Source organism: Zonotrichia albicollis, chromosome 8 (genome assembly GCF_047830755.1).
Source record: "Zonotrichia albicollis isolate bZonAlb1 chromosome 8, bZonAlb1.hap1, whole genome shotgun sequence".
NCBI classification, from domain to species: Eukaryota; Metazoa; Chordata; class Aves; order Passeriformes; family Passerellidae; genus Zonotrichia; species Zonotrichia albicollis.
The window spans coordinates 5,176,157-5,196,485 of record NC_133826.1 but is presented as its reverse complement, the minus strand read 5'-3'; the positions used below and the strand labels follow the sequence as shown (position 1 = coordinate 5,196,485).

Sequence of the window (20,329 nt, the reverse complement as noted above, 5' to 3'; positions counted from 1 at the left end):
TGTGATTCTGTATCTATGGAATGTTTTACCCACCCCCACATGCAAAACAAGTAGGACTCAAGTTTCATGTGTCACTGGATTTTCAAGACAGAAATTTAGGAAGTAATAAAACTTCAGACTGAAGGATTAAAATATGTGTGGATGTTGAAATAACCAATGCAGTCCCAACTTTTTTCATTACACATCAATACAAAAATCTGTCCTGTACAAGTTCTACCCTTCACCTACCAGGATCTCATGGAGTAACTGGAATATGTTTTTCAGCTCATGAGGAGGAGCAGTTTCCAGTTGAGTCTGCATGTAAGAAAAAGTTACTTAGATAGCAAAATAAGCTGGTTAAGCAAAGAATTTCAAGACAGCTTTACAGATTTTTGAAAACTTATAAATTTAAACAATAAAGGCCTAAGAAAACCTAAACCCCAACACCCCCTCCAAATCCAGCAAAGTGGATTGGTCTGTGGTGATGGCACAAGACACAGGATGACCAAAGGCTGGGAGAAACACCCATGGGACAGATTTGTGCTGGCTTTGTGTGTACCTTGATGAAGTGCAGCACAGTGAAGGAGAAGTGCTCGTTGCAGAAGCAGCAGTACACCACCATCTCCATGAGCACCGACAGCGACCCCGTCAGCTCCCGCAGCGCGTGCATCACCTGTGGGCACAGCACTCCCTTCACACACAGCTGCCTCCCAGAAAACAAGGCTGGAACATGGTGTTTGCCCTCCCCAGGAAGGATGCAGCTCTTTTCCCCAGTGCCTGCATGGCCCAGGAGGCTGAACCCTTGCCCTCAAATCACTCCTTCAGTTCCTGATTCTCACCGCCAAGGGTTGAGCATCATCCATTGAGTCAGACCAACTCAAGGTAGAACCTGAATTTGATATGGTAAAAAGCTGCAAAGGCCCTTGCAAAATGTGCATAAAACCAGTCTGTGCATAAAACCAGGCCCCAAAGCTTAGGGATACACTAGAATATGAAGAGGACAAGAAACTAAAGGTGCTTTCTTGTTTAGGCCTAAAACAGCCACTGGTGTTGGATATTCAGTGTTTTGCATGAAAGGATTTGTCAAAGGAATACATCATGTAAGTTTTTAGGTTCAAGCAGGGCAGAATTTAGAGCAGATACCTCCATTAAGTAGGGTTTTCCCTCAGACAGGAATAGCAAGGCTTCCACTTCTTCATGGAGTGCCAGAAGTGGCCCTGAAGCGGTGATGCTGAGAGGTGGACGCTGCTTAAAGAGACCAGGAGCTATAACAGCAAATACAAAAACAATCCACTCATAGATTAGTTTGTTCTAACACACCTTGAAGACACTGCTGCTCATTTGGCACCATGAAATCCCTCATGACACTCATCTCAACTAGTTTATAGCTCGTGTGCTACCACTCCAAGTAACAAATCTCTTGCACCCTGAAGTGTTACTTATTTTAGTGACAGCAGACAAAAGAACTGCAGGAAGGTCAAAGCAAAATGTCCACAGACTATCAGTAGTTTGAGCTTTAGTTTTACTCCCAATCCCTCTTGCACATTCATCATATCCAGAATATTTATAATTCTCCTGTTACCTTCTGATTTTTGACTGCTTTCAACCTCAGACAGAAATTAAGTTATTCTTTTAAAAGACAACATCAAATTCCTCCTTCAGGAAACAGAAAATTTTAACTTATTCCTTTATTATCTTTATTTGGATGTTTCTGCTTCTCATAACAGGTAAGTAAGAGAGTGTTTAGTTGTTTGTTATTCAGTAGCTTAGTCTAAATACTCCCCTTTAGATTAGCAAAAGACAGCACAAGTCTAAACAAAAGCCTGTGAGTCTGTTCAGCCAACAACAGAGCTCAATTCACTCACATGAGGAAATACCTGTTAGGCACACGGGAACGGAAGAAGGTACAAAACTGTTAGCATCAAGATTTCCATCCCCTCAAAATACTGTTTAACACTTAATACATTTACAGCAAAATCAGAAGTAATCAAACTTGTATTAACCATTTCTGCCTTAAATTCAAAATCACTGTATTTTCCTCACTAATATTAAGTTACTCCAAATCAATGCCAAGGCACCAAAAGACAAAACCACAATTCTTACCAACATTTCTTTGTGAGGAGACATCAGAGTGCAAGACAAGCAGTGCTACAGTGTTGTGAAGATATCCAAACTCACGGGCCTGTGCTGAACTCCACCTGCGGTTCTGCTTGAGTCAAAGACACATTTAATTACCTTTGGTTTATTTAATCCACTTTGTTAAGCCAAAATAATGTTCTTACAGTCCACTACCATTTTCTAATACTTTGGAGTGGGTAAAAATTTTATTATTATCAAAAACATCATGCTCACTTCTGCCAAAACAGTTATTTCCAGGCTAACTACACAGAGGTGGGCTCACACTTGGCACGAGGTTTGCAGAATAATTGAAGGATTTGTCTATTCTATCATACGAAAAGTATTTATTCATAATTTAAGCATCATAAAAAACGTGGGGATGGCCTGTACCTGATTGCTCTGCCGGTTGGGGCCAAGGAGAAAGTTGACCATGTGCCTCAGGGCAGAGTGCCTGAGGAGAAGACTGCTAGCCCTTATTCCCTGCTGTGAAGACAGAACCCACATATTACCTTCCTGTGCAGGTGAAGAATTAGTGCTCAAGAGAACAAAAGTAAAATGCACAGGCTAAAACCTGCATTTCACACTCTGAAATCCCCAAAATATCCCAACACAGATCAATAAGATAAAGTCCTAAAGAGTCTCATTGTACACAGCATATTACACAAACCAGAGCAGAATCAGCAGATGCACAATAAATATCTTACAAGAAATAAAGAAGGCAAAAAGAATAGAGAAATAGAAATAGTAAATTCAGTCCGTTATTCTGCTCTCCATGGAATAAAAATCCTGAATACTTGATTTTTTAATATATATACATATATATTTTTTTTTTTAAAGAACAACTCTATACAACCCTTCAAAACAGACAACCAAAATTCATATGCTGGAAATGACATCTTCCACTGGTATACTTTTGTGATTTTAGCCTACTCCATTATTCAAAGCCATTTATTTAAAAAACAAAACAAAATAAACCCAATTACTCCTAATAAAAGTTTTGAGTTTCACTCTACTGCAAATCCTTCTGTGAATAAGGATCACTAGCTGCTTTATTAATGTCTTCTTAAAGTTAAATAGCCATGAGAAAAAAAATGTTTTCTTACCTTCTGTACAAAGTTATTGAATAGCAAAAAGTACTGAGCACAGTTTTTACAGTTTTCAGGTACATCTTTATCCAGTAGAGCAAGTAGCACCTCCAGTAACTGATGTAGAGTTTTTAACTGTGAAAAGAAAAATATTTTGAATGTAAAGAGCTGTCTACTGCTTAAAAACCCAAAGTGTTTCAAACAGCACCTGGGCAGTAAGAGATGAGCATTAACCTAGGAATTAAGAGGGAGGATGAGCTCACAGAGCTCTGCCTGCAAACAGAGCAAGAGCCACCAGGGAGAGCCAAGGCAGGGGATGTCTGGAGAGGGGGTGGCACCCACTGACCTTCTCCTGATAAAGCAAGGCACTGTCGAGGGTTTTTTCAAGGATTGTGGCCACAGCAACTCGCACCTCCCTCACGCTGCATTCCAGGAGGAAAGTCCTGGAAGAGAAAAGGTGAAGCTGCAAAGAGAGCTGGAATCAACATGTACACACAGTTGCTGTGATTAACTGTGGTGTTTAGTGTTTGTTATTTTAACAGTCCAGATACATTTTGTACTGTACTTCTGTGGGTAAGCTTTAACTTACATTCACACACTCCTGCTTGTAGTAATATTCCTATTAATATATTTATTCATTTAAATAAAAAAAGCTCTGAAAGGTCTCATAGGATGCTGTCTTTCAATCCAAATGAAAAGATAACATGTTCTTTACACTGACACACTTCTTTGAGCATGTCAGATCTCCAATAATTTGTTTTCAAAGCACCTATTAGCTGATCCTTAGCTTGGCAAGAGGAAAATCTTTCCAGTTCATCTGTGATCCTTGTCAGGTAAGTATTTAACTTACCTTACCCCCAACACATTTCACCCTGTTCTCCTTTCTCACCACTTGCAGAGCTGACCACACAAACTTAAGCACATTTCAAATCCCTTCACTGAATTCATCATCTCATCCTCCTCCATGCACACTGCACTATCTAATTTGATTTTCAACATTCTCAGAAAGCTGCACAGAGAAAATACTAGAAACAAAACTCCAAGTGATTATCTGAAGTGTCTGTTTGAAGAATGTGCACAGTCAACGCTTAGGGAATACATCAGTAGAGGCCAGATCATGTTATGAGGAACATTTATCCACACATGAGACACAAAACACCTCAGACAGAGTCACCAGGACTTACTTCACAAGCTCCCGGCCCTCTGGCCCAACAAAATACTCCACCAACCACTGACAAGCATCAATGCTTTTGGAGAGCAGAGCATCTATGGTGGCAATCCATTCTTCTGTATCAGCCCTTCAAGAAAACAGGGACAATTGTCAGTAATCCAGCAGGGAAAAACACTTCCCCAGAATTAAACCATGTTTCTTGTTTGCCTTACCTGAGTTTCTTCTTGGTTCGGAGATAGGTTTGGAAGAGGAATTGGACTGCCAGCTGTAAGCTCACCTTTGCCATGCAGGGATAATAGGGATGCTTTACCTTAGTCTGAAAGAAATATCAAATTATTCCAGAGCAAAAGGATGCTTGCAGCACACATGCTGTCTCTTAAGCACATCAACATGTTCTATTCAAGTTATTTACTTTACTTGGAAAAAACAAGCCACAGCATTTTTCTGTGCTAAGTCAGTCTCCAGTGCTGACTTTGCTACTTAATAAATATGCTAAAAGAGGAGCAAACTTGCTGTAAGGCCAACCAGATCTGTGGATTTCAAAAATTTAATAAATGTTGTTTGTTTAGGACTCCATTTAGAAAAACTTAATTAAGAAACTATTACCAATTAAACTCTAACAACTTTGAAGTAATTAACACCAACTTTTGGACCTTCCATATGGAAAGGGATTTTCTGTCCCTCTAGAGGCTCAGTTTGCATCATTACAAAAGGTATGGATTATTAAATAAATTTTACTGGGGCAAAATGATGTTTCTCCCAGTACTAGAAAAGGAGGCTGGAGTTTGCTTTTGAGGCAGATGTTATCATCAGCATCCAAAATTACTGGAGGCAAGGAATAGCTTGTCTGGAAAAGCAAAATCATGTCAACTCTTCTCTTCCAGTTTTCCTGGTTTGACCCAAATAGCTTTTGTGGCCAACTTACCCAAAATAATTTGAACACTCTAAGATTAAAATCCAGGTACTTACAGCATTCAGGGAAGCTAATGACAGAACAAAACTGAAGTAGTCACTACTGTATACATCTCTGTTCTTCATAAATTTCAAGTTTTCATCTCTCACCATCTGTAAAAGTAAAAGAAGGCAAAAAAATTAAAAATGTTGTCAAAATACACTTCTCTAACTAAAGCTTCATCTTTTATGTAAATGTGTGGTATTTAAAAATCAGTGTCAAACTTATTCTGTTTCCTTTTGAATCACAACTTCAGCAAAGGGAAAATACATACAGGAGATTTAGAAGATCTGGTATAAAACCAGTGATTTTCTTTCAAAGATATTACAAAACAGCAGATGAGGGACTTAATCATTTGCCATTAAGGGAAAAAAGGAAGAAATTGCAGATAAGTTCTATTTTTTTGCTTGTTTTTAATAAACAAGCCAAAAGAACACCCCTCAAACCAGAAAGGCTTGCACAACAAATTTAGATGCAGAGAGCAAGGAGTCCTGGTGTAATTACAAGCTGCAGCCACAATAAGGTATTTAAATGCCAAGCCCTTCTTTTATCAAATGAGATTTTGGTGAAAGACTCTCAATAAATTTGAGCCAAGCTCTGTTCATTGTAGTAACACAATCCCAGATACAAGAATGCCCAAAGTGGCTGTTAATGCCCTGAAACAGCCCATGTGGAGGGCCAGACTCATCCTGCAGGGTTTATTTTCCCTGTGTGTGTGATGCAGGCTCTCCTCACTGCTCCTCCTCTTTCTACACTCTTGTGAACTCAAGAACCTGAGGATCACTGTAATTTGCCATCTTCTCCACTGCTCCTCGAGTGTACTCCACATGAAGCACCTTCTCTGCTGTGTCTCTCCCTGCCTGCATGCTGACTGCTGCCAGATCTCATGTTTGATTAATCTGCCTGCAGTTTCTTCAAAGCAAAGAACTGATGGGCCTTTTTCTTGAGACAGTACAGTGAAACTTATTTTAAGTGTCACTAAAGAGCTTGTTAGTAACTTTATGTCAGAATCCAGAGCAGCTTTTTAGTTTTCCTACAAGGGAATTACTTCAAGGTAACCTTTAAAAGTTACCACGTTTCTCTCACTATGTGCTCAAATTTTATGTGAGCAGAGTTTAGTTGTCACTTTCAGTGTCCTCTACCTGATAAATCCTCACAGGCATTTTCTCTACAAAGAGCCCCTTTTTTTCCCCTTTTCGAACCAGCTTGGTCAAGATGGACAGACGGTCACTGTTGGGCCTGTGGGGTCGAGGTGATGACTGAGGTGAAATTTCTGGTGAAGACGGAGCAGACCTGAAATATAAACAAGCTGAAGGTGAATAAAGAAATCCTACAACAAATCTACAGTTTAGGTATAAAATACCACTGCAGCCAGAGTGATCTTACGGCAGTTTTGAAGACAGCCTGAATATTTCTTGAGGCTGTCAGTGAGCTTGAACTTGATGCAATAATGGTAATAAACAAGCAGCTTAAAAACCAACCCAAAACAACAGCAATACATTGCTTTGCTGGACAGTAATTACTCAATTCTTAGTTGTGCAGAGATGTCGGAACTCTGACAGCTGAAAACTTTGAGCTTTCTGAATTTAAGGTCGCCAACCCTCAAGTAAACACCTCATTTGACCTGAGACCTTGGAAAAGGCTTCAAAAATTGAGTGATAGCACAAAACACGGTGTGTAGTTTGGATAGTATTGTGTGATCTCACAGGGTGAAAAAAACTTAGATTTGGGATTTTAGTATATGGTGATATATGGGAGCCAAGATTGTGAATTTTGGGTGTGGGTCAGTTGTCTTTTTTGCCCCTTCTTCTTCTTCACAAATCTGGGTGGTTTTCTCTAACCGGGTGAAAGATGTCCACGTTGAGGGTTTTGGGTGATCATAACTGGGTTAGAAGCATAAATAATATAAATGTCAACAGTTTATTACATAATTGAGACTTAAATAGCCTTGATTAGACACCATTTTATCTCACTTTCTCGACTTAGAAAGAGCTCACATCTTGTGAGTTTGTAATAGATAAGGATAATAAACTTCAGAGTGAGACTTCAAACACAACATCTCCTGAGTTTTATTGGCCCTGACCTTGGAGCCTGATATTCCAACAGAGAGAGGTCTAGATATCAGTATGAGAGAAACCTTTCTGGATACAAGGGGCACTTACAAGGAGAGGTCCTCAGCTTCCTGCCTCACAACACTGACTCTGCTTTTCTTTGGCAGCACAGGGGAGTTCTGGTCGGACACTCTCTGGTAGAACAGCATGTAGGCATTCCAGTAGCGCCGGCGCACGTCGGGGTAGGGATTTGCTGTGGGGAAAAAAGGCAGCCCATGAAGGCCCTTGAAGGTTTGGTACCTTTCCCATTCCTGTATGGAAGTAAAACTGGGGGTACAAGTAATGAGAACTGCAGCAGGATAAATTTGTCAGATAAAAACATCAGTGATTAAAAGTGTCTGAATTATGAAACAGGCGAATATTGGAAATGTGCTTGGAATAAATTCCTTACAGCATTGAAAAGTTCAACAATATGATTCCACAAAGTGTTCCATGAAGTCATTCTCACTAGCCTAAAATAAGGGCTTGTTTATGTTTGGTTGGGGCTTTTTTTAACAGATTTTAACAAGGTGCCATTGTGTTTTTCAGTCTCTACTATTAAGTCTACAAAGTGCTGAATCACAGTGAATATGGCTTAATTCATATTAGGCAATATACAAGCTGTTCTGTCCTTCAGTAAAGGGAAGGCTTTAGGGAAAAAATGGTTCAGAAGGAGTATTGGTCCAAGTAACTCAAAGTACCTATAACGGACTAAGCTCTACTGCTACTAAAATCAGTACGAAATTGAAGCTACTGTAAATCAGTCTGTATTTCTGCTTACATTGATCATAGACTTTTGGTCTATACTCTCCACCAAAACATTCATATTCCAGGGTTTCATCAGTCAAATCAAATTCTTCAACAACGGTGTCATTAAATTTATACCACTTTCCTTTTCCACATCCTCTGTGATCAAAACAGAACAGAAACACAACAGAAACAAAGTTAGTTGATTGTCTCAGTAAAAAAACAAACCACCCTGAACAGCTTAGAAGTGACAAGCCTGAACTCACATTTGTTTTGACAGTAAGAAGAAAGCTTAGTTCAACTGATGTCAAAGTTGCATTTTAAAAAATAACCTTGATTAGAACTATGAGAAGCACATCACCTGCAAGTCAGTGTCACAGGGAGCCCTCAAACTGCAATACAAGGTACATAAGAATTAATGAGAATTTTACTCTGTGATGTCCCATGTCACTGTGTGATTGCCTCATGACAGGTGCTGAGAAAGGGAAGAGTGGTTCCAGAAGAGCTCTGGATGGCTCCATGCACCTTCCCAGAACAAGAAGCCTGTAGATAGCTCTGAAACCTCCCCCACGAACCTTCTTGCCCGTTACCTCCTGTCCTTGATGAAGGAGTAGTAGTGCCCTGCATGAGCCTGGCCACTGTGGACAATCACACCAACGAGCTCGTAGTTCTCTGTAGGGGCAACTTTCTTCCTTGGGGAGCCTCCTCCTCCCTGCTCTGTGCTCCTGCCATTTTCCCCCACTTCTGAGGACGAGTCCTGACGAGCCATCCCTGACACAGTGTAAGGTTCCATGTTCAGCATCCAGGGAAACTGTTTGAAGAGGTACTTCGGATTAATCAAGACATTGCAGCGTGTATTGCTTTGTGTAATTTTATGAGAATGATATCAATACTTCCCACATTGGGAACACCAAAGGAAAATATGGAACTTCAACTTCTTATGCTTCTTACACAGATGTTAAATAATAACCTCTCTTTAAGGAGGTTTTTTGCCTTGCTTTCCGAAAGGACTTGCAAAGAATGTTGCAAACAAGGAAAGCTCTAAGGAAAAACACTTCTTTTCTGTAGCACTACCATGTTATAAAATCCCTGCATCAAAATGTGAGGAGAAGAAGGAAAAAATGAATAGGAAGAATGAGAGTCCACTACACAAAGCAGCTGGGGAAGGCAACATAAAGCAAAGTTTTCTTACCCTTATTTGTTCATCGTATTTAATAGAACGGCCGCTCTCCCAGTCAAAGCCAAACCTCATCAGGTGAATCACCAGCAGGCTGGGCAAAACCTTAATGCAGGTGCGCTTCACTGTAGTTCTCTTGAAAAGAAACAAGAATATCACCTCTATCTGACATCCCAGGCCATCTGCAGCACCCTTGTAGAGAGCCACAGTGAAAATCCAGCCATGGGGAGTCATAGGTGTCCATAGAAGCCAGGGTATCTATAGGGATATGTATCCATACTGGGATACATCTCAATTCATTACACAAAACTTTACCATCCTGCCATCCCTCTAAACTTTCAGTTTATTTTAAACTTTTAGAGGCACTGAACCTTTGTCTTCAATGCAGCAAGAGCGAGCAACACCTAAGCATGGTTTCCATGACTATGTAAAGCTTAGAAAACATCAAACTGCACATGAATCTTCTTTCACAAAACTCAAGAATCAATACCTTTTCTTTGCACTTTTCACAGTAGTATGCATTGCTTCCTTCCAGAACTTCTCCTCTAACAAACTGATCCAGTGATATTTCCAGGCTTTGACATGAAGTCACACCAAGGTTGAGAGCCATGAAGGCTTCCTCACGCTCATACCTAAATTCAAGAAGAAAAATAGATTAGGATTTACCCAGCTGGCAGGAACAAGACAGATGTTTAGGAAAGAATGTTGCATTTGCCCCACAGCTATCAAAGCTGTGATGCTCACAGGGGCATTTCTCTACTTTCACATACATATTTTAATAGTTCTGGGAACACATAACTTGGTAACTGATGCACTGAATGTGTCATTACCTGTGAGGGCAGTCCTTGCAGATCTTCTGATCAGAGAAGATTCCTTGAAAAGTATTCTTAAATATTTGGTCTCTTCCTATTTTCTGTTGGAGATGTAAAGTTAGACATCAGTGGGATATATTGCAGGGTGGAAGACCAAGAAATCAGTAGGAATTTTAAACTCCTAAATACTGTGCAGATTGTAACATAAGCTAAATGGCTCTCTGCCTCTTTTCTGGAGATCAAAGCAAATAGAGAAAAAAGGTACCAAGGATATGCATATGAAACAGAAAAGAAATTGCTGAGGTTTTTACCTTGAGGTACTCATCCATTTGATCTATAAGACTGGTGAAGAACTCATAAGCATCCTGTTGCTCTCTAACATAAAGTTCCTTATTCCACATCTTGAAAATCTATATAAAATATAAATATATGTTAAAAGGTGGTTGTTTCATATATATATATATATCACTAAGAAAAGCATTTTTATATAAATTTATTTTAACATGTTTTGGTTTTTTTGAATTACAGCGTACTTTATAAATTCTGCAATTGAAAAAGGCTGAATAAATGATTACTTTTTAAGTAGAAAAGCTAGACTCTAAACAAAAAGGATGCAATACCTTCCAAAAGTTCTCAGGTACATAATACTGTAGCTTGCTTTCCATCAAATGACCAAAAAGAGATTGAACTTGATAGAACACATTGTCATCAGGATTGTCAGTATCATCATCAATGGAAAGCAAGGCCTGCAAGGAAACAAATAACCTTATTAAATTGGTTTTTGGAAAAATCATTACTATAAGCTGTCATGGCCCACAGCCCTACAACTTAACATTTATGTATTTATTGTGCATATTTATACACACACAGTTGACTTTTCATTTTACAACTTATTTACAAATGGTGCTAAGATGAAGTGGTTCAAGTGAAAGTAATTCCAAAAAGAGGATTCTATTGGATGCTGAACTAATTACCTCTGGGAGACCAGGCTGCATGTACAGCTGCTGGAAAACAGCATTCATGTAACAAGTAGCACCACCATTCTTCAGTCCCACAAATCCAGAAATGGAGCGACTGTCCACAGGTGGAAGGTACTGGAATGACAAATACATTTTTTGTGCCAAAAACTTATAAAAAATATGAGACTCCAACAACATTCTATAGCTTTTTCTATAACCACCTTTGTATTGTAGAATCACAGAATGGTTTGAGTTGGAAGGGACCTTAATCCAGCTCCACCCCTGCCATGGCAGGGACACCTTCCACTACCCCAGGTTGCTCCAAACCCCATCCAGCCTGGCCTTGGACACTTCCAGGGATGGGGCAGCCACAGCTTCTCTGGGCAACCTGTGCCAGGGCCTCACCACCCTCACAGGGAAGAGTTTTTTCCTGATATGTAACCTAAAACGACCCTCTTTCAGTTTAAAACCACTCTCCCTTGTCTGTGAGCTGCTAAGAACAATTTAATGGAGAACCAGGAATATAAATTCTGAAATCTGCAAGATCGCTGTATTCAGTCATTTAAATATTTAACACGTTGCACAACACTGTTGAAAATGGCCTAAATTGTAATAAAAAATAAAATTTGTGATATTTAGGAAATACTTCTTTCTTACTCAGATAATAATAAAGACACACTGAAGTATCTGCTTCTGAGGAAGATCAAATGTATCTGCATTTCCCCTTAGCTGCATTGTGGCACTTTAAACTGAAGACCATGGGAAACCTCATGAAACAAGCAACAAAGAGAACCATGCCCAGCACTCCAAACCATGCTAATACAAATAAAAAAAAAGTTTCTTGCTTACATCAAACTCCTTGTTGAGTGCAGGGTCACACTGGTGGTGCATGGAAAGCAGCTCCTTTGTAATAAGCTGGAGATTGGAGGGTGAGCTATCAGCCAGCATTACCAGCACCTCATAAGCAGCTAATCTGCTGTCTGCTGTGCTGCACCTGCAAAGAAAACCACAGCTGAGAGATACTGGCTAGATGACTCAATTATTTCTAATTCCAGAAAGCTGTATTACTCAGAACAGGCAACAATTAATGTTCTAAAGAACACTTTGAGTGATTAAACACTCCTGAGGGACTGCAGAGTGCTCTTTTTTTTTTTTTTTTTTCTTTCTTGGGGTAGGAGAATGGGGAAGAATCCAATGAGAAGAGTGGCAAAAGGAATATTCCTTTAAACAAGCCTCCTTTACTGACATGGATACACTTGCTAACATTCAGTAGAAGGAAAAGGAAGTGCTCTAAAAGACAGAATTAGTTGCATGTCTGAGGACAAACAGAACAGACTCTCTCCATCATGTAACACTGATGGAGACAAAATGACTTTTTTACAGGGAGGGAAACTTGGGAAGAACTAGACCAGACAACATCCTTGCTACAACAGATGAGCTTAGACTTGAGCTAGACCAAAACCCTCCCAGCTCAGCTCTTTTCAGCAGTCATTCAGCACAGCAGCCCTTTCTTCTGAAGGCCAAAGTCTTTATTTACACTAGGCAAAAAAAAAGAGCCTGCTTGGGATGAACTGCAGTGGAGCAAAGCTGGACCAAACACTAAGGTGGATCAAGTCCCATTCATTTCAGGGGTTGTTAAATGCTCCACTGGAACCTTCTTGTGGGTTTGTGGAAAGGCAGTGAGGATATGCCTGATCTAACATCAACTACTCAGTGCAACACAAACAATCCAGCTGCATTAGCTCAGAAATCCACATGAGCTAATTTACACCCACCCCTTCAGATATTGTATGGCCATAAAAGCTGTGACAGGAAGGAGAAAGCCCACTCTTTTTTCTCCAATTGATCTATTCTGGGCTCTATCAGCTTTCCCAGGTGCAAGGAGACTTGCTTGGTGTTAGCTTTTTTACAAAATAGGTAGGGAGAAGGGAAAAAGAAAGAACTGGAACTTTAGAGATTCTCTTTTACAAGGAGCTTGGGAAGTTAATTTCCTGCTCATGCTCCAATTTAGCCAACTTCCCAAGCAGTAACAAGCTAAAGGAATATTCTTTGGACTCATGAAATCAGCACTCAGTTGTGCCTGAAGTTCATCATTGATCTAACAAAGCACAGACTTTGAAGTACAGAAATGCAAGGATATTGGATCACACAAAAATGTATAAAATGCTATTTGGGCATTTATGTAGAAAGTGTAGAAAACTGGAGAAATGCTCCACTACTGGTATTAAATCCTAGTATCTGTAGGGTTTAATACTGACATTTGCATTCATGACACTGAAGGCAAAATTCAACATTAAAAAAAAAAAAGAGTTTTTACTTTGGATGGAAGTCTTGCTGACTGATTGCAGCACTGCCTGCTGGGGAATGGCTGTTCAGAATAATCCTGGATGCTCGGAATAGGAAATCATCCAACAATGGCTTAATCAAAGAGGAACCTGAAACACAGCAATCTACTGTTAAACACTTACATTATCATTGCAAATGCCAAAAAGGTGTTTGATAACAACAAAACCACTTCATAGCACCACATCAACAAATGTTTTATCAAATATTAAAGGTACTACTAAACCCAGTCCTTATAGCTCTGTCTCACCTACTGATGTCTTCAGATGACTGTGCAGTCATGTGTTAATGCAGAATTCCCAGCAGTCTAGTCAATTTAAAGGGGAATACTCACCAACCATTTCCTTCTCTGCCCCACAGAGTGAGAGGAGAGTCTTGATGAGCCTCAAGTGTCCTGCTAGCAGGATGTTGTCAGCCTCACTGGTCTCACACTCCGCCGTGCGGTTGGGCTCAAAATTGTCCAGCCAAGTGATCTCATCTTCTAACATGGCAGCTGGGCTGATCTTCAGCTGCTCCATCTCTGATGCTGCAAGGAAAATAAAAAAAGGAACACAGTAAAAAATAGCAGCTTTGGAAATGTAAAATATAAACACAAAGAATTTCAAACAGTTTGGTAACAGTCTAGTTTTGCCCTCATGTGTATCAAGTAAACCTTCCACCAGGGAGCTCAGTTCACTTTCCAGAAGGAATGAGTTGCCCTACAGCTACCCAATACCAAGAACAGACCATGCCAGGCAGCACACTGGTAGGTCCCTCTGAGCTCAAGGTGTAGTAACCCCCTTCTGCAGGCAAGTCCAAATCTTTTCTACAGCTTGGAGGCTGCCATCAGAATGAAGGAATCAGGTGTCTGCACATACTTACATGTCAGGTCATCCAGTAATTGACATCTCAGGTCAAAATATTCTGTACACTGGGACAAAAGTCTGAAACAGATATAAATAGAAGAAAGGTTTACTTAAAATCATGAACTTTTCTCTAACCAGCTGTTTTTAAAGTCTGTGTGCTCTGTCCCTCTAACCCAAAGCAGCATAACCATGTAGGTGTGCTTCTGCATGCTGCAGCTTAAAAAAAATTCCTTCCCAACAGCTACTTCTGAATGTTAGGAATGATATTGAATCTTCATTTCTTCCCTCACCTCATGGCAATTCTAGTTAGTTATCAGTTGACAATAAAACAACAACATGTTTTAACTCAGTTACTCCTCTAGAAATTGCAGGATATTTACCTCCAACACTCGCCAAATGCAATCCCTTTTTCCTCAGAGCTTCCACAGTGCCGCTCATTTCAAAATGTGTCAGATTTTCTTCCTCCATAAACACACATGTGACTTACCTCTGGTTGATTCCTCTCATGATGCTGGTTGGTGACCAGAGAGGCAGCTGTGCTCCAAGAACAACGCTCAGGAGGAACTGGTTTGGCTTTTGCACATCTGGGTGAGCTGATGTGTCTGTCTGGCTCAGGGTGTACAGCTGGTCACAGGCAACGCGACGAATCTGCAATGGGGTCATTGTCATTGTCAGCAGTTACTCAAGGGCTGCAAAAATCCCCCACACTCCTGTTAAGTTAGAAATCTAACAGAAAAAATGGGCATTGCAATGGTGCAAACCAGGTATGAGCTCTGCACCCATCAGCCAGGGTTTCTAGGAATGTAACAAACCCTGTTCATCCCTGAGTGAAAACCTCTGAGAAATACAAATGATAAATACAGATAAAGGGTGACATGCAATGACTTCATGCAAAATAAATAGATGACACATGATGAAATGAGGTAAGCATAAAAGTCTATAGATTTTAGAATATCCCAGATAATCTTATATCAAAAAGAATGAGTTTTAGGAGGGTTCCGACACTTGGAATAAATTTTCAAAAGTTCAGAAGTATCCATCAAATTTTACTCAAAGTTACTTGAAACTTTAGGGAAGGTACTAGTTTTACAGAATTTGTGTCACTAAAATGAGACATTTTCTTTAGACTAGTCACAGCACAGTCCTGTGCATCTCATGGATGAAACAAGCCTAGAAAATGTAATACTACACCATTTTCTATCAAACCATCACCAGATACTGGAATTACCAACAATTATACAAAGGTTATTTATTCAAATACTAATCTGTGGGAATACTTGCAATAAACAATTTTATGTTCAGACTATATGAAATTATCAAAACATACACATTTCAGAAGGAGCATTTAGAGGAAGACTCTCACCTCAGCACTTGGTGATCCAAGCAGAATATCAATGATGAAATCAGCAACACAAGGCAAATTGTAAAAAGATCCTAGAACAGAAGAGTACCAGGCCATCTTATTAAAAATAATATTTTAAAATAAGTCAGTTACAGACTTGCATTAAAATACCACAGGACCTAGAGGACATCAATACTGAAAAGCAGTAAAGGCTATTTCCTGATTTCCTTCCCTCACCAGAGGCTGTCACCATGATAAAACAGCATTTTCCTTGCCTTCCTGCACCACCAGTGTTTACACTTCCTGTACACAAAGACTCAAGTACTAAACAGGAGCTATGCAAACAGCAGCACTTACAGAATTACAGACTTCAAAAGCAGTGCAAATATTTATACTCTGGCAGTAAGTCAGCTTTCCCAAAACATTTTACTGAAGCATAGCACTACTTGCCTTATTTCAGTACTGGAAAAAAAATCCCTGAAATTTCTAATGAAATGTTGTATTTTTGCTTGAGCTGTCTCAGCTAACAAAGCTACAAGTTTCGCATTATCTTTTTTCTTTTTGACTGTATCCAAAAGCCTCCTCCCACCTGGCTTATACTCCAAATAGTGAATAATCCAATTTTTTTCCATACCTAGCTGCTGACTACGTAGCTGAAGGCAGGTTACTAAGAGAGACAGGGCTTCCCCAGCAATGAGAGCATCTTTGGTGGACACAGACTGCTGCCTCACACAGATCCCAGCGTGCAGCGCCGTGGGCTCCCCTTCGCTTCCTGAACTGCAGTTGCTTCCTGCATTAAAAAACAAAGAACAAGTGCTGTAATTTATTAAATTTTACTCAGATGTTTTCAGCTTTTGGTCAGTTCTCTGCAATTTAAAAACTTCTCTGAATGCCTGATGAATGTACATAAATTTACTCAGATTTTTTTGTAATTTAGTTGTATAATGTCCTGAGCTGGGGGAGACCCAAGAGGATGAACATCCAATGAATTCAGCTTCAAAGTGCTCAGTTAAAATTAAATGAAATGCTTTTAGACTGGTTTAGGGACACAGTTAACCCACCTGAGCTGCTAAGTCTGTTTCTAATCCCAGCAGGGAAGAGAGTGTTGCTCTCTTTGATGGGCTGACTACTTCCCACGAGGTCCAGGCGTCCTGCAGCAGCAGCCCACGAGAGGCGCATGAAACAAGCCACTGTGGAGGTGAAATCATTCACCTCCATGGTCTGCAGGAACAAGAAACAGCAGTCACTTCTGTGATATTCAACAACCCTTGTTAATTACAGGGATGAGAGGAATGTATCTTCTAGATTGTGCCAAATTGACATTTACATTTGTTTTCCACTTTCTTCTCTATACAGGTTCAAGGGTTCAAGAGTCTCTTTGTTCCCAATGAGAGATTGGTATTGCTATCTTAGGAGAAGTAATTAATGTTTTAATTCCCCATGAGGATAGATACCCTTGCCACCTATCTGGAGGCAGTCATGCTCATTTCAATTGTTCAATCCGTTTGGGAAGCACTGCCCAACAACCTAAAACAGCATACTTGTCACATTGACTATGAAGTTTCTTTCAACTGGACTCAATGGGTTTTCAAACAACATTTTTTAAGGTACTGAAAATAAAAAAAAAAATCCTTTTTCTCCACAGTACCATCAAGCAAATTTAATTTTTAATGAGTTATTTGGAAAAAGCTTGTCCAACTCTTTCTAATTCAAAGTATCATGGATACTTTGAATACAAGCCACAAGTTCACGCAGGAACCTTCTCCTTTCAATTCAGAGAATTAACAAGAGTAAGATCTTCAGAGTTAAGTGTGACTGAAGACAAATCACAAGTAAGACTTCTGTGTACATCTATTTCTTGTAAGCACTTTTCTGGTACTGCTTCCCTTTGTAGTGCCAAAATAAGTTATGAAAATATGTTAAAATTCAGATCAAGATTGGAAGAGACAAGATTTTCAGGGACTTTTAAATGGAGCCAGGGCAAAAACCTGCATAAAAGACTGATTAAAAATCTCAGAGTTATTATGTCATTGGAGATGACACTGCTACATCAGAACCATCCAACACTTCCTTACTTGTATGGCAACTCTTGCAGCTGGGATGATTTCTTCTACCCTGATGGAGGATCTGTCAGACACGGAGAGCTGGCGGTAGGAGGACTTCTCAGGAGTGCCACAGATGGACATCTGCCTGCTGGCCTGCCTGCTCACGTTGCGGAAGGGCCGTGAGGACAGAGCTTCCACCCCATCCTTGATGAAATCCTCATCCAGCAGGGTGGGCATTGTCTGCCCAACCAGCAAGAACCTGCATGCACAGAATAAAAACATCATGGGCATTGTCTGCCCAAGCACCCAGAACCTGCATCCACAGAGAAAAACATGGGCATTGTCTGCCCAAGCAGCAAGAACCTGCATTCACACAGTAAAAACATCAGCCTTGTATTTGAATGCTTGCAGAGTGAATGGAACAGAACCCGAAGTGCCAATAAGCTTAAATATTAAAAGCTGCATGCTAAAAGCCAAGAAAGCAGCACTTTCTCTAATGAGAAGCAGTTACATACCTTGCAAGCTGCAGGCAGATGGAATAGACTCCTTGTCTTGTTTCATAGTCCACCTCTGATGGGATGGAATCTCTCTGCATCACATTCACCACCAAACTTAAAAACAAATCGATAAGACAGACTCCATTTGGAAATGTTTCAATTAATTTGTCTCTATCTTTCCTTCCTCCTATCCACTCAGCTGAGTTCCAGTTCAAACTGACTTCTTTGGAGGCCAACATCCTCATTTTCTCCTTTTATATCTACAGATGGAAGCTTTCTGCTCCTGTTGGAAAATGCTTCAAGATCTCTCGGGCAGAGGAGTGTCATGGATATAATTACTAAGAGCAAAGTATACTTGATAAATCTCACACAATCAGTATTGTCAGGTCTTCCAAACCACTCACACTGTGCCTCAACTCTTAAATGAAGAGTCTGAATTTTCAAGACTAATTACAAATTCAATTTGGTTCCTACTGCATGACCTATACTGTGACTGCTGAAAATGTCCACTGGTGTCCACACAGAAGAGAGCAACGTGTGCACTTGCAAATTTGAATTGAAATACTTAAATGTCACAAACTATCCAAGTATCAACTACTTCAGTACAAGCTACATTCCACAAGCTTATTTGTGCCTAACTTCATTTTGAGATTTAACAACATGTACTCTCTTAAATATGACAGCTACTGGACAGTGGTGAAACAGCCTTGGGTGGATTTTTTTCTCAGAAAAAGAAGCTGACAGGTATATTAGTCTGCTACAGTGTGGAAATAGGAAACCACACACAACTGCTACCTAAATGAAGTGCTACAAATTGAGTCAAGGTTTTGAAATCTAACCTCAAACCTCCTGCTCTGAGGAAGTTTTCACAGAAAGACTTGGCACAGTTTCTTGCCATTTCATCATCTGCAGTTGGCATCAGCTTGGAGCTCAGCACCTACAATAAAATAAATAAGCAGATGTAAACTACCACCCCTCTTAGTGTTCTTTACCTGTTGAAGTTTGAAAGTGTAACAGAAAAAAAATCCACTACTAATGAAGCAATTATTAATACACTTACAGAAAACTGTAGTCAGTGAGAAATCTCATATACTCAATAAATCTCAAATATTTAGAATAATCGTGGCACCTACAGATGTTTATTCTGAATCAAAGCATTCTATTGTCACTGCAGTTTATATGTTAAGGGAACAGATTAAGTACATGGAATGTCATATTTTGGTTCATTTGGTGCTTCTTAGGAACCCAAATTCTTCTTGGATTTTCTGGATTTTCAATTCACAGTATCCCATAAAACATCGTACAAATGGCTTACTTAATAGTCACACCTTCTGAAATATAATTGTACCACTATTATTCTGGTGTTTCTTGTTAAAATATGGCTCAGGTAATTCTAGAGGCCTTATGAACATCACCTCTCTATCATCACTCCTGTTTTAAATCAGCATGACATTTCAAAGTGCAAATACACTCAGAAACATGGCCAGAAGGAAGTCTGTGGTCTCTGTGGGTCAGTTCTTATTTATAATCTTCTTATAATCTGTTTCACTTTACATTAAAAAAACCCAACACCCAAACAAACCAAGCCACCAAAAAACCCCCCACAGAAACCCCAAAACCATCAACCAAAGAAACCCTGTGCCCTCCCAAAATCCCAGAAAAACCCCACAGATATTATTCACTTTCTTGAGAAGTCTCCTTGGCATGTACAGCCAAAAATGCTGCAAACAAAATACATCTCCTTCCAGGTTTCCAGATCAGAAGAATGTTTTACAGAGTTCCAGGCATGAAATCTTATCACGCCCTGGACATCTGCAACATTCAATTTTCATCTCTTTCATATGTTCTGCAAATTTCCTGTGCACATTTTTTTCAGAAAGCAGTTCAGACTGGTTCCCATCTTTTCACCAGATCACCAGCTGAGGGGATAAAAAAGCACAATATTCCTTTTCCTGAGAAAAACCATCTTCTATTTGGCTTGACTGGTGTTGAGGAACAAGTCCACTCACATAATCTCCACATCTAATCCAATTTATTACTTCTCATCCCTTGCCAGAAAAGCAAGAAATTTATTGCTTGCTTTCATTATTTTCTCTGGCACAGAAGCAGCAGATAACTGTCCCATCCTACTGCTATATAACCTGTCAGCTCAACAAGACACCCTAAA

The 20,329-nt window shown here is 39.8% G+C and overlaps 1 protein-coding gene across 3 annotated transcripts in view; it reads right to left on the bottom strand.

Annotated features, from left to right (window-relative positions):
* Positions 1-20,329, bottom strand: part of USP24 (ubiquitin specific peptidase 24) — a 61,455-nt gene that overhangs the window by 6,867 nt on the left and 34,259 nt on the right. For 2 of the 3 annotated variants that reach the window (XM_074545734.1, XM_074545736.1), the window contains 31 exons: positions 19,002-19,099; positions 18,181-18,276; positions 17,696-17,924; positions 16,682-16,841; positions 16,255-16,410; positions 15,642-15,712; positions 14,766-14,926; positions 14,295-14,356; positions 13,768-13,959; positions 13,408-13,525; positions 11,940-12,084; positions 11,106-11,225; positions 10,752-10,877; positions 10,443-10,541; positions 10,150-10,232; positions 9,810-9,951; positions 9,335-9,454; positions 8,733-8,953; positions 8,177-8,301; positions 7,468-7,609; positions 6,448-6,598; positions 5,323-5,418; positions 4,566-4,669; positions 4,367-4,480; positions 3,529-3,625; positions 3,201-3,317; positions 2,488-2,580; positions 2,083-2,188; positions 1,123-1,244; positions 539-652; positions 229-294 (listed from right to left, as the gene is read on the bottom strand). In XM_074545734.1, the coding sequence (XP_074401835.1) occupies positions 229-294; positions 539-652; positions 1,123-1,244; positions 2,083-2,188; positions 2,488-2,580; positions 3,201-3,317; positions 3,529-3,625; positions 4,367-4,480; positions 4,566-4,669; positions 5,323-5,418; positions 6,448-6,598; positions 7,468-7,609; positions 8,177-8,301; positions 8,733-8,953; positions 9,335-9,454; positions 9,810-9,951; positions 10,150-10,232; positions 10,443-10,541; positions 10,752-10,877; positions 11,106-11,225; positions 11,940-12,084; positions 13,408-13,525; positions 13,768-13,959; positions 14,295-14,356; positions 14,766-14,926; positions 15,642-15,712; positions 16,255-16,410; positions 16,682-16,841; positions 17,696-17,924; positions 18,181-18,276; positions 19,002-19,099 (3,846 nt within the window). The remainder of the gene's footprint in view (positions 1-228; positions 295-538; positions 653-1,122; positions 1,245-2,082; positions 2,189-2,487; positions 2,581-3,200; positions 3,318-3,528; positions 3,626-4,366; positions 4,481-4,565; positions 4,670-5,322; positions 5,419-6,447; positions 6,599-7,467; positions 7,610-8,176; positions 8,302-8,732; positions 8,954-9,334; positions 9,455-9,809; positions 9,952-10,149; positions 10,233-10,442; positions 10,542-10,751; positions 10,878-11,105; positions 11,226-11,939; positions 12,085-13,407; positions 13,526-13,767; positions 13,960-14,294; positions 14,357-14,765; positions 14,927-15,641; positions 15,713-16,254; positions 16,411-16,681; positions 16,842-17,695; positions 17,925-18,180; positions 18,277-19,001; positions 19,100-20,329) is intronic. The other variant, XM_074545735.1, reaches the window with a different exon arrangement.